General features: G+C 36.6%; 2 protein-coding genes across 4 annotated transcripts; one reads left to right on the forward strand and one right to left on the reverse strand.

Moving 5' to 3' along the window:
* Nucleotides 1-298: 298 nt before the first annotated feature.
* On the reverse strand, nucleotides 299-4,349 carry GH9A1 (glycosyl hydrolase 9A1). Its single transcript, XM_089613706.1, has 6 exons — nucleotides 3,731-4,349; nucleotides 2,926-3,233; nucleotides 2,122-2,580; nucleotides 1,563-1,698; nucleotides 1,292-1,464; nucleotides 299-1,199 (listed from the first exon to the last, which is right to left on the reverse strand). Exons 1-6 carry the CDS (start codon nucleotides 4,107-4,109, stop codon nucleotides 786-788), a joined length of 1,869 nt encoding a protein of 622 aa, XP_089469832.1. The 5' UTR covers nucleotides 4,110-4,349; the 3' UTR covers nucleotides 299-785.
* Nucleotides 4,350-7,026: 2,677 nt separating this feature from the next.
* LOC149399294 (uncharacterized) lies at nucleotides 7,027-8,911 on the forward strand. Of its 3 annotated transcripts, none has more exons than XR_016296624.1 (3): nucleotides 7,027-7,179; nucleotides 7,681-7,868; nucleotides 7,975-8,911. XR_016296624.1 is itself a non-coding variant. In XM_089612946.1 (3 exons), the coding sequence occupies exons 2-3, from the start codon at nucleotides 7,922-7,924 to the stop codon at nucleotides 8,602-8,604; spliced, it is 555 nt and encodes a 184-aa protein (XP_089469072.1). In that variant the 5' UTR covers nucleotides 7,027-7,179; nucleotides 7,651-7,921; the 3' UTR covers nucleotides 8,605-8,911. The 3 variants fall into 3 exon arrangements, 2 of the variants coding, with proteins under 2 accessions (XP_089469072.1, XP_089469071.1); XM_089612946.1 differs by having other exon boundaries at nucleotides 7,651-8,103; nucleotides 8,232-8,911; XM_089612945.1 differs by having other exon boundaries at nucleotides 7,681-8,103; nucleotides 8,232-8,911.
* Nucleotides 8,912-11,855: the final 2,944 nt, after the last annotated feature.

Genomic DNA, 11,855 nt, shown 5'->3' on the forward strand with positions numbered 1-11,855 from the left:
TGGAAGAAGCGAAAAGGTGAAAATCCTGATGAACCCTTGTTCAAGTAACAAAGCATAAAGTGGAAGGTTGTACTTGAGATCAAAATCTTATCTAATTTAACCTCAAGTCTATATGTGCCATTATTTATTAACACCAACTTTTTGTTGTTACCTTCGCATCTCTAGTTACTTAGATTCTCAACAATGACATTATATCTGTATACATTTTTCTTAATGGATTATCATCAACATTAATAAGTGATATGTTAAGTAACTGAGCAACCAAAAAATAATGAAGAAACCACATCAATTGTATTAATAAAAAAAAAATGAACAAAGTTTCAGCAAGACATCTAAAGTAAAATTTATTAGTCAACAATTATCAAACTGTTTAGTTCCAAGTGTTTCCAAAGAATGCATATTGGTTGTGTTCATACATATATATACTGTATAAAAAAAATAAAAAACCACAAAGCCCATACAGAAGAGTTGTAACAAGTAACAAGGTATAACAATAATAATAATAATAATTTTCCCAACCCTGCCCTGGGAGTCTCTCTTTGATCCTTTCATCTTTCTCACTTCTGATCTCAGACCCAGTAATGAGAAACATCACTGAACGCCATTTTCCTCTTTCTCTCCCTATTTCTTTACACAACAACTCTGTTCTCTTTTTTTTTTACTTGTCAAGGCGATCCAAAAGCTCGTCCCCCAAAACAAAACTACCCCGGAACAAAAATCATCTAATCTTTTACCTTCCCCTTTTAAAAGAAAAAAAAGGCACGCAAACGAAACAGACGAGAAATTTACGGCTTCCATGGCGCCGGAGGCGGCGGCGGGGTCGGGAACATGGGAGGAATAGCGGAGAAAATGGTGTTCTTGTCGATGGCGTTGGCGCTGTTGCTGGTCTTGTCGCCGGACAATGCCACGAGGGCGGCCACGAGGCCGGCGTTTCCGGCGAGAGTCGGCTCCGTGTAGTTGTAGTTTTTCCGGACATCACGGAATCCATCGTGCCTATCGGGACCCGCCACCATCGCTCCGACGATCACGTTCGGGTTCGCCTTGTTGGTGTCCCTCCATTTCCACCCTCCTTTGCAGTTGTACTTCACCTTGTTCTTCGGGATCGAAGCCCCTCTGTGGTGGACGTGTTTCGGGTAGTGGCTCCCAAACCCCACGATGTAGCTCATCTTCCGTGGATTGTCCCCCATGATGTACTTGATCTGTACCCCAAAAAGATTTTTTTTTTTTTTTAGATATGTTAAATTTTTTTTTTTTTTTTTTTTTTTCGATGTGGGATTAGATTGTGTGTTACCTGAGTCTGAGCGAACTCTCTCAAAACGGAGGTTTTATAGAAATTGGGTCCGCAATTCCATCCGGGTGTATCTGCAGCGTCGAGGTAATCGCTGAACAGAGTAGCCAAAAACGCAGCGTTGACGACGTACTGAAGCGGCTGAGGTCTTCCGTGATTCAGCTGGATCATTCCCGCTGGAAAGGATGAAGAAAGAATAAATCGATGAATAAGACTGTATTTCAATAATCGTGACTCGAACAAACGCCGACCGAGGGACTGAAAAATACGGTACCTCTGGTTCTGTTAAAGCTCGTGAAATACGGAAGGTAAGAGCACATGACTATGCTGGTCTGGTTGTGGAAGGTCTGCAGAATCTCTTCGTAGGGATATCCGGGACTCAAGAACAATCTCAGTCGGCTCAAAAGCACCTAAATCAGCAGAAGAATAGCACAACAAAAGCAAGAGATTCTCGGTTATAACTGACCCAAAATTAATACAAATGAACCAAAACTTGTGAAATGAAATAAAATAAAAACCCCAAAATTTTAGTTATTTAAATTAAAAACATGGTTAATTTCGGTCAACCTAACGAGATTCATTTGATGCACGCATTAAAGAAAAACAAAAAATTAACAAACCAGAGAAATTTCTAAATACCCAACGTTTTGTAAATTTTAGGCAAATAGCCAACATTTTGATAGGGCATTTCAATCAATTTACACGTGTAAATATTTGGTCATGACTATTTACTTGCTAAATGGCAATCTAAAACTGTAAATAACGTTCTATATACCTAATGGACCCCCCAAAAAAAAAAAATTAAATAAATAAATCCGTGATGATCGAGATACCTGAGCGCCGGTGAGCTTGTTGTCCCAACTGAAGACGCCGTAGTCCGGGCCGCCCCAGAAGGCTCCGGCGTGCTTAGCGAGGCCCGGAGCGGTGGCGAGCTGAAGGTAAGAGGTGTTTCCGGTGGCATAGTACATCCAAGCCCCGCCCCAGAGATACTCGTCCCAATAGCTCGTCGAGTTGTAGAAAGTCTCGGCTTCTTGCCCGACGCTGTATCTCCCTCTCCGCTCCCTCGAGAATCTGAAGAGGGTCTTCGCCCCGTGGACGAGTTTCTGAGAGTAGGCCTTGTTGTCCTTGAAAACGATGGAGGCCGAGGCCAGCGAGGCGGCCATTTCAGCAGCGAGGTCTGAGCACGCTCCGCACGAGGTGACGGGCCTATCGTAGTCGATGTCCTCAGGTCTCGTCCAGCAATAGTGGTCGTTTGGGTCGGTGTTCCCGTCTAAAGTGTTTCCAGAGCCGACCTGTAAGTAAAAGGAGAATCGGAAACGATTAGTATCATTATACCGTATTATACTAATGGGATTCTTGGTTTGGGTTGAATAAATGGTGAGTGAGATTTTAAAATGAATGTTAACAGGACTCTTAGAAATGTCTATTCGTAAAATTTTAGACATTTTTGCCATTTGGCCTCGAAACAATTCCTACCAATTACTAACCAACATCACAATCACAAACGACTCAAAAAGACATTGTTCATAAATCAAATGACTTCACTCTAGTTCTCGTCCTGAATCGCAAAGGAATCGATAAAATATAAATAAAGATGTTTAAAAAAAAAAAAAAAACTGCAAAAAATCTAATCTCACCTGCATTCCAAGCGTGTCGATCATATCAGCGGTGTGATTGAAGTTCTTGAGAAAGTAATCGGTACCCCACTTGATGATGTCCTTGACATGGTTGAGCTCGCCAGCAGCTTCGTACTTTGCGCTGTACTCGATCACGCTCCAGCTCAGCATGGTCATCGAAAAAGCCATAGGATAGTTGAACTTGATCGCATCTCCGGCGTCGTAATAACCGCCAGACAGATCCTTCAAAATAGCGTCCCCAGCTTTCCCGTCGCGGGTGCATGAGTTTCCCCTCCACGACACATTGTTATGTTTTGGAAGCTTCCCCGCTGAAAAAAAAAAAAAAAAAAACTTCAAAATTCATTTCTTTACTTTTTTTTTTCTTTGTATGCCTCAAAATTTCATCATCATACATTGAAATTCGAACCAAAAGAAGCTAGCTTTAAGCATTCTGATGCAATATTTGTTCACTAGATTAACGGAATTGTGATCGACAATCATTGGACATCAAAAAAAGACAAAGCAAAACCGAGAATGGAATTTGTCTGATCACATTAACTAAAAAAATCTCCAAAGTTGTCAAATTTTTAGGCTTTTAATAACTCTGATGCAATCACCACGAAACTATGCATAATTAAACTACAAGCCGTGAATGATGTGATAGTAAATTCACCATCAAAATTCAAGCAAATGAAATCAGACCAAAAGATTCGATTCCGAAACTTTCAGATCACAGCTCCTCAAAGAAAAAATCAACGGTCAAGATCCAACGCAGCAAAACAAAATAAAATAAAATAAAAATTTGAAACAAATCTAAGAAGCTCACATTTTTGGGCGTTGAAGAACATGAGCGCCTTGTGGAGAGCCAAGGTATAATTGTCCGGCGGAGGATGGCGATCGTTGTGCCTCGGCACGAACTTGACGATGATGGCGATTAGTCCGGCGACGAAACCGACGGCGAGGATGATCCCGACCGTCCACACGAAGATCTTACGGCTGACGATGATACACCCCAGGTCAACGTACTTCTTCTTCTTCTTCTCTCCGGTGGGACCTAGAAGCCAGCTCTGCTGAGTCTCATCCAACGGTCGCGATGAAAGCGCAGCCCTATCTAGATCTTGCAGATTCCGGCTCCGATCGTCGTCCGTCGCCGAATCTGCGCCGTTGATCTCCATCGGACCTCCCCATGGATCTCGGCCAAACATTTCGTCTCTTCAATTTATAAAGTTATCTCCGCCTTCCTCTCTGATTGGCCGGCGGAGAGAGACGACGGTGGAAAGGTAAGCACCGGATCTAAGCTCTTTTAGAGCTTTTAGAGAGAGAAAGTGCGAGTCTTTGAAGATAGAGAATTGGAAGTGAGAGTGTATGGTTTTTTTTTATGGAGAAATGAAAGGAAAGTGTCGGTCGGAGTGTCGCTAAGAAGAGAGAGACTGTCTGTGTATGTGAATGTGATAATAAATATAAAATAATTATATATAAATATGTTAGTAAAAAAAAAAAAGGCTGTGTATTATTCTAGTGTCTGTGTGACAAAATGCTAACGATAATTTTAGAGTGTAGATTGAATTATTGAAAATCAATTATTAAAATATAGTGGATGCTTCTCTGACGGTGGTTGTCTCTTTCTTACTTTCTCTCTCTCTTAACTTGAAAATAGTTGTCAATGAAATTAATAAATACCAAAAATAAAATAGTAAGTATAATGATATTTAAGATAGTTCTTTCTCTCTTTCTTACTGTTGTAATTATGGAGTTAAATAAAACTACAAAAATATAACAGACAACGCCAGTACTTGAGTTATTTTATTTTGTATTGACTAAAAAATTTGTTTTTTTTTTCTTTTATTAATGTTCAGTGTTTATTTCATTAAAATAAATGTTGCTTTGGTTGTTACCTTTAATTTAAATGGTTTTAGTCTTGTTTACTATGGCAATAGCGTGTAAGAAATTTTTGGTATGTGACAAAGACCAGCCCGCTAATGGACAATGACAGTCTGTCTAACTTTTGATTTTTTCAATTTCTAAATGTAGTATAATAATATAATGTATCTGGATATTAATATTATATACATGTATATATATATATATTTTTTTTTCTCAAACACTTGTTGTATATACATTATACGTTACAGTTGGTTAGTTCTTTTCTTGGGTTACACTCATTTTCTGGTGTCGACGAAGCAACAACTCTCTCACCACCCAGAAGCCCAAGTGGACTCATCACATTCCATGTTTTATTTATTTTTCTTTCCATTTTTTTTTCACGTATGTCTATTTTTTAAGGGGAAAAAAGTTTTTTTTTTTTTTTTTTTTGAAGGAAAGATTGTCATTAAACTCAAACACTGGACTGAATGTCCAAAGAGATACAATCAACAAGCCACGCATGTCATTTTCAAACTGGCAAAAGAAAGACGAGAAAAAAGGGTTGTTTGAAAGTTAACTCAACAAGTTTTTTTTTTCTATTTTCTAATTTTTGTAGTTGTACTGAAAAATTATTTTGCAGTTGTTTTTAAAAAGTTGTTTGATACAGTTTCATTTTTGTTTTTGAGAAATTGAAAGTGTTTGGTGCAGTTTTCATTTTTGTTTTTTAGAAATTAAAAGTATTTGGTGCAGTTTTTATTTTTGTTTTTGAAAAAATGTAAAGAGAATATGAGGAGAAGGATGAGAGAAGAGAATATATATATATATATATATATATTTTTTTTTTTTTCCAAAAACACCTTTTATTTGTTTTCAGTTTTCTTTACTCTTTTACAAAACAACTTCAAAATTTTTTAAAAAAAATTTCCAAAAATTTTACTAAACACAATTTTCACTTTTTGTTTCCTATTTTTTTAACTAAAAAACTCAAAAACACTTTTTGAGTTGATTACCAAACATAGCTCTCTGAGCTATTCTGTGCAAGGTTGGAAACATCCCAATGAAATTAACTACTTACCTATAAATATTTGTGTGAATAATTATTAAATTCATGTGATTTTATCACAATTAATTAAAATTTAAAATATAATAATCATATTACTAAATAAATTGTGGAATGACTGTGATATTTTTCATAATTTTGTGACAGCCTAGTCACAATTTTTTTTTTATGATAGTTCTTCGGTGACAAAATTTTATACTTAGTAAACGATTTTAAAATTTCGTGATAAAAATATCACAAAATATATATTTGTAAGAAAATAATTCTCTCTCCTAATTTTAATAATAAAATTGTTAAATTTTAATTTTTTATTGATTTTAATAAATTGACATGAGTTTAGTAATATTTATGGTCAAATAATTTTATTTTATTTTATTTTGGTGAGATACTAGTATAATTAAATTAATGGTTGACAAAAAAGTTTATAGTATCACTTATTTTTCATCTAAAGTATCACTCATAATTTTTTTAACATAATGTATCACTTTCAATTTAGAATGAAGAAGAAAAAAAAAACATCAAACAACGTAAAGTGTGTAAGAATTGCAAACTACACATATATAATAAATAGAAAAGTTGTTGGATTCTTTTTTCTATTTGCTTTATTTTAAATTACTATAATGAAAAATATAGGCAATATAACCGTTATTAAAACAAAAACTAAGGAGAAAACCAAAGCCGAATTAGCCCACGTTTGGATGATAGTCATCTCTTCTTAAATAAAACAAAGGAATGAAAATTTTAAAGTGATTTAACACCACCAATATTTTAGAAATGTTACTTTATAGAAACTCTATTATTATAATTTTTCTGTCTTTTTAAATCTATAATTATAATTTTTATATGTTTTTTACATTTGAATGTCAATTTTCTCGTACCAAAACAATATGTGTTATAATAATTGATAAGATCTTATATATAATTTGTTTTAAAAAATGATTATGTTGGAAATGAATTACTACTTAATTTACCTTTTAAAATAAAATAGTATAATTTATTTTTTGTGGGATGGAGACAATTGTACTATTATTGTCTTAGTTTTTTTTTTCCTCTTTTCTTTTCTTGAATATTATTATCTTAGTTAATTTTTATAGACATTCTTCGTGAATGGAAAAGGAAGAAAAGAAAGTGCATGTAACACGTCCAAATTTTCATTTTTTCATCAACCGTGAATGTATTGGGCCCACCGTGCATGGGCATGGCCCAAAGAATTAGTTGCAATAAAACGAATGAATCAAACCTCGATATCTCATTGCGGTTTTTCCGATTTCATCGTCGTTGATTTACGGCTCCGAAACTCTGAAGAAGAAAATCCTAATCTGAATACTCTCGCGCCGGAGTTTGATTCGGAGGTGAGAAGCCCTGATTTACTTCTAAAATTGATGGTTTCCAAACACGCATATTGTATACGTTTAATTGTTTTTAGGGGTGGATATTTTTCTGCTTTTAACTGTTTAGATGACCTCTCATCTCATGCCATTGTTGGTGACTTGGTATTGTTTGATGTGTTTAGAGAGCTGGTAAATGTGCAGTGTAAAAAAATTGATCAATTCAGCTTGGAATTTGCTATTCTCTAGTCATTTTTAATTTTTTTTAAGAACACTATTTGATTAGACTAATAAAAGTATTTTTGCTCTCTGGAATTTTTATTTTATTTTATTCTGGGTGAGAAACCTGATCTGTTTTAGCCTTTTTGTAGATTTACAATTCCGATTGAGAACGTAAAGAAAACCCTAATCTGAATGTCACTTACGCAGGAGTTTGATTTGGAGGCGATAAACCCGAAATCTTATTGCTTTTCTTGTTCGTTATCATTCTCGTAGATTAACAATTCCGAAATCCTGAATTTGTAGACATAAATATGGAGCCGAATGCTAAGCGTATGAAATTGGAAAGCGAGGAAGTGTGTATCATTCTGGGAGATCACAAACGTCAAACCCTCTATTCCTACTCGTTGTATTTCGTAGATCTAAACGCAAATGAGGGCTCACGTATAAAGCGTTTGAGACCCGACATTAGATTGAGCTACAAATTAGCGATGGTAAGTCCGTTTGCAGTTTTAAATTCCACGCTTTACATATTGTTGGCAGTGATATGCCTTTTTTATGCTTCAAATACAATTTGACGCCGCATCTGAAAAACCGCAGCGGTGACGCCCGTGATTTGGGGATGAACGATTTGGAGGCCATGCCCGCTATGAAATCCAGAAAAATGCTTTCCCAGGGCAGTGTGTGTGGGTCCCCGAATCTGCGTGTTCTCAAGCTATCTTTTGAAAGGTATGAATAATTTCGAGCTCTACGACCCCCGAGAACAATGAATGGTTGGTCTCTTACCTGAATGGTTTACCCACTCCTCGTGGTCGTTACGGTAAATGGGTTCATGTGATATACTTTGCCGTTGAAAGTGGAAAGCTGTCGATTACATTAGCATCACCGGCCCCTTTGCTGTTGATGAAGAGAGATCATCTATTGGTCTCGCCTCACCGGAAAGTTTACGATCTGAAGGAGCAGAGCAGAGAAGCCTCTGTGTTATCGGATCCCGAAGCTTTGTATGAGCCTCTCATGGGCAAGGAGTTTTTTCCCGCGGAGCAGTGGTATTGCTTCTCTCGACGAGTGTGGATCGAGGGAGATGATCGTGACAGCACCGATTATCATCTCGGTGTTTCTTTGGTCCAGTTTGGTGGTGATAATACTATGGTCCTCAATTCCAGATTTTTCGACTTGGGTGACAACTTCGTGTCTGATTACATTACTGTCGATGGTATATTTCGAATCTGACTATATTATTATTGACAGAAAAATAGAAACATTACTAGTCTTTTTTTTTTTTTTTTGGTTTTTAATCTTATGACTGATATCAAATTAGGGAAACGTACGTGTTCTAATGCCCAGTATTGAATATCGCTTGCAGATGGTTTTGTTAGCTTTTGTTTCTTTTTCAACTACTCAATTTTGTGAGCCCCTATTACTTTTTTTTAGAGGAATACTTTTTACCTAAAGAAGAGCATGAATCGTTGTTAAAAAACCAGGAAAAAACACTTGCATTTTAAGATGAAAAAGAAACGGTTACTATTACTAAATATGAACATGTCACCTCTATTTTGAATTGCATTTTTCACAATTGCAAAATTCATTTTTCCTCAAACAGTATAACGAGTATCTCAGAAATTCAAAACTTTTTTTTTTCGTCATAAGCATATTAATGATTTTTATAGTCTCAAATTTGATGAATTTGAAATATTGAGGGTAATGATTGGTAAATCGATTCACCCGATATTAGTAAGAAACTAAAACTAAGTAGCACGATTTGGCTCATTTACATATAAATTCATAGTTAGTGTTAGCAACTAATACTTGTATAATTAATGAAAATATAAATCGAACCTGATTGCGATTTTTCAAGGGTATATATATATATATATGTCTCTTTGATTAATTCAATGTTCTTTTAGTGTTTTTTTAGCAGCACTATGTCTTTTTTTCTTCTGATGTTACTATGTCTTTTTTTCTTCTGATGATACTATGTCTTTTTTTCCTTTTTTCTTCAAAGGAGTAGGGGCAAGGGTTGACAGAAAAATAGAAACATTACTACTCCTTTTTTTTTTTTTTATAATCTTATGACTGATATCAAATTAGGGAACCGTGGTCTAATGCCCAGTATTAAAGATCGCTTGCATATGGTTTGTGGGCCCCACATAAAGTAGTTCATGTCTGATGTGGAGTCGTATCACTTATAGAGTTGATTCATTTTGAAGGATATTCATTTTCTCGATTCAAATTCGCAAAATGGATAATTGTTGATAAATTACAAGAACGTCTTCTTGCTCTCTACATCCGGTATCAACTACTTCTTTGTGCGTTAAACACAGTGAGAAAGAAAAACAATTTTTGAGCCTATTTTACCTTTAAAATCTTAAATTTAAATGTTGTTATTAATGTTAATCCTTTTATGAGTTTATATCGTTCATCGCTGGTATATCACTCGGATAATATATTTTTGCCTTCTGGAGTGTTGTAAAAGCTGTGAGCGAGTAATGCTTTTATTCCAAATTCTTCTATATTGGAAAAACAAAGAAAGTCTACCACATGTATAGCTTCAGAACTTCTTTCAAAGGACCAAAGAAATGTAACAAAAAAAATAATGGGAAAATATCTAGAATATCCCTTATGTTTAATAGAAATGCGAGATTTATCCCCTCCATTTCTATAAATATCAGACATATCCCTTCAGTTTAATATAAATGACATATATATCCCCTAAAAAAATGTTATATTACAAATATCACCCTTTTCGTTTATTTTTTTACAAAAAAATAATTTGAACTCCTCAAAATACCCTTAATAGAATAAATATTTATTTACTATTTTATTAAAAAAAAAATCAAAATCTCTCTTTATAAAAAAAAAAACCTTAACTTTTTATAAAGAATTTTTTTAATTTAATTTTTTTGTATATAGAATAGAAGATAAAAAATTATTTCATTAAGGGTATTTAGGGGATTTCAAATTATTTTTTTGTAAAAAATAAACGAAAAATTGTGATATTTGTAATATAACATTTTTGTAGGGGATGTATATGTCATTTATATTAAACTGGATGGATATGTCTGATATTTCTAGAAATAGATGGGATAAATCTCGCATTTCGATTAAACACAAGGGATACTCTTGATATTTTCCCAAAAATAATTTAATAGTGTTTTTTTTTATTTTAGTACAAACAAAATTAACAACTAATGTTATACCGTCATTTTTCTTATGTAAAAATGACACCCCAATTGCTAAAACGTCGTTACAATATAAAAAGACAATTTAGTCAAACAGGCTAATGCGCGACAAGCGCCAAGCGCCAAGCGCAAGCGACAAGCGCCAAGCGCCAAGCGACAAGCACCAAGCACCAAGCGCCAAGCGCAAGCGCCAAGCACCAAGCGCCAAGCGCAAGCGACAAGCACCAAGAGCAAGCGACAAGCACCAAGAGCAAGCGCCAAGCGCCAAGCGACAAGCACCAAGCGCAAGCGACAAGCGCCAAGCGCCAAGCGACAAGCGCCAAGCACCGATTTTTTTCCTATAAATAGTTCATTCATTCTCAACTCAAAACTGAATTCACTCTCAAGTCATTCTCTCGACTCAAAATCCTCTCTCGACTCAAAATCCTCTCTCGACTCAAAATCTTCTCTCAACCCCAGAATTCTCTAAGCCAAATACTCTCCCAACTTCAAAATTATCCCGGATCATAAACAAAAAACCGAGAGCCACCTCTCGACGGGAGAAAGAAAAATAAAAATCCAAGAATCCACTCACATAGCAAACACACTCGCCCTGAACTACGTCATGACCTGATCCCGCAAAGCGGGTACGTAGGCAGCTCACGAAGAGCACGGTCACAACCCCCACACACCCCCCATTCACCCTACTCGCTCCTAAAAAACACAAATCCTCTTGAGAGTCGAGGAAACGTGACCCTGACAACAAAAGATCGAGACACGTCGCAAGCTCGCACCCCGACACGTGTCCCGCAAATGTTATCCGAGAAATCGCATTAACATTTTGGCGCTAGAAGGAGGGGATCCCGAGAACAACCACGTACGGGCTCTCCACCGGCAAACTCTCTTTTCTCCGAGAGGAAGGAGCTTCGACAACAACCAAGGAAATTCCACTACGCTGAGAAACCCACCATGTCGAACCACGCGGTTGTCTCCGAAAGTGCCGCCCCCCGACGAACGGAAGGCGTAGCACCCCACACGCGAGCACGAACGCAAGCGAGACATGGACAAGCACAAGGGGCCCCGTCGTCGAACGCAGGCCCATCAACAAGCGCTGCCCCGACGGCCAATCCGAACGCCACCGGCATGGCGAACCCTACCAGCCCGGTATTCATCGAGCGAGATGATCGGATGGAACGTCTCGAGAATAGCCTTTTCTTGCTGACGAGCGAGTTCGCGAGAGATAGGGAAGAACGAGCCATGAGGCGCCACGCTCGGGCAAGAGACGAGCAAGTGCAAGAGGCTTATTCGGGAAGCCATAGACAC

This window comes from Urtica dioica, chromosome 4, assembly GCF_054948205.1.
Source record: "Urtica dioica subsp. dioica isolate 48M chromosome 4, U.dioica_male_clone48M_v1_H2, whole genome shotgun sequence".
Taxonomy (NCBI): domain Eukaryota; kingdom Viridiplantae; phylum Streptophyta; class Magnoliopsida; order Rosales; family Urticaceae; genus Urtica; species Urtica dioica.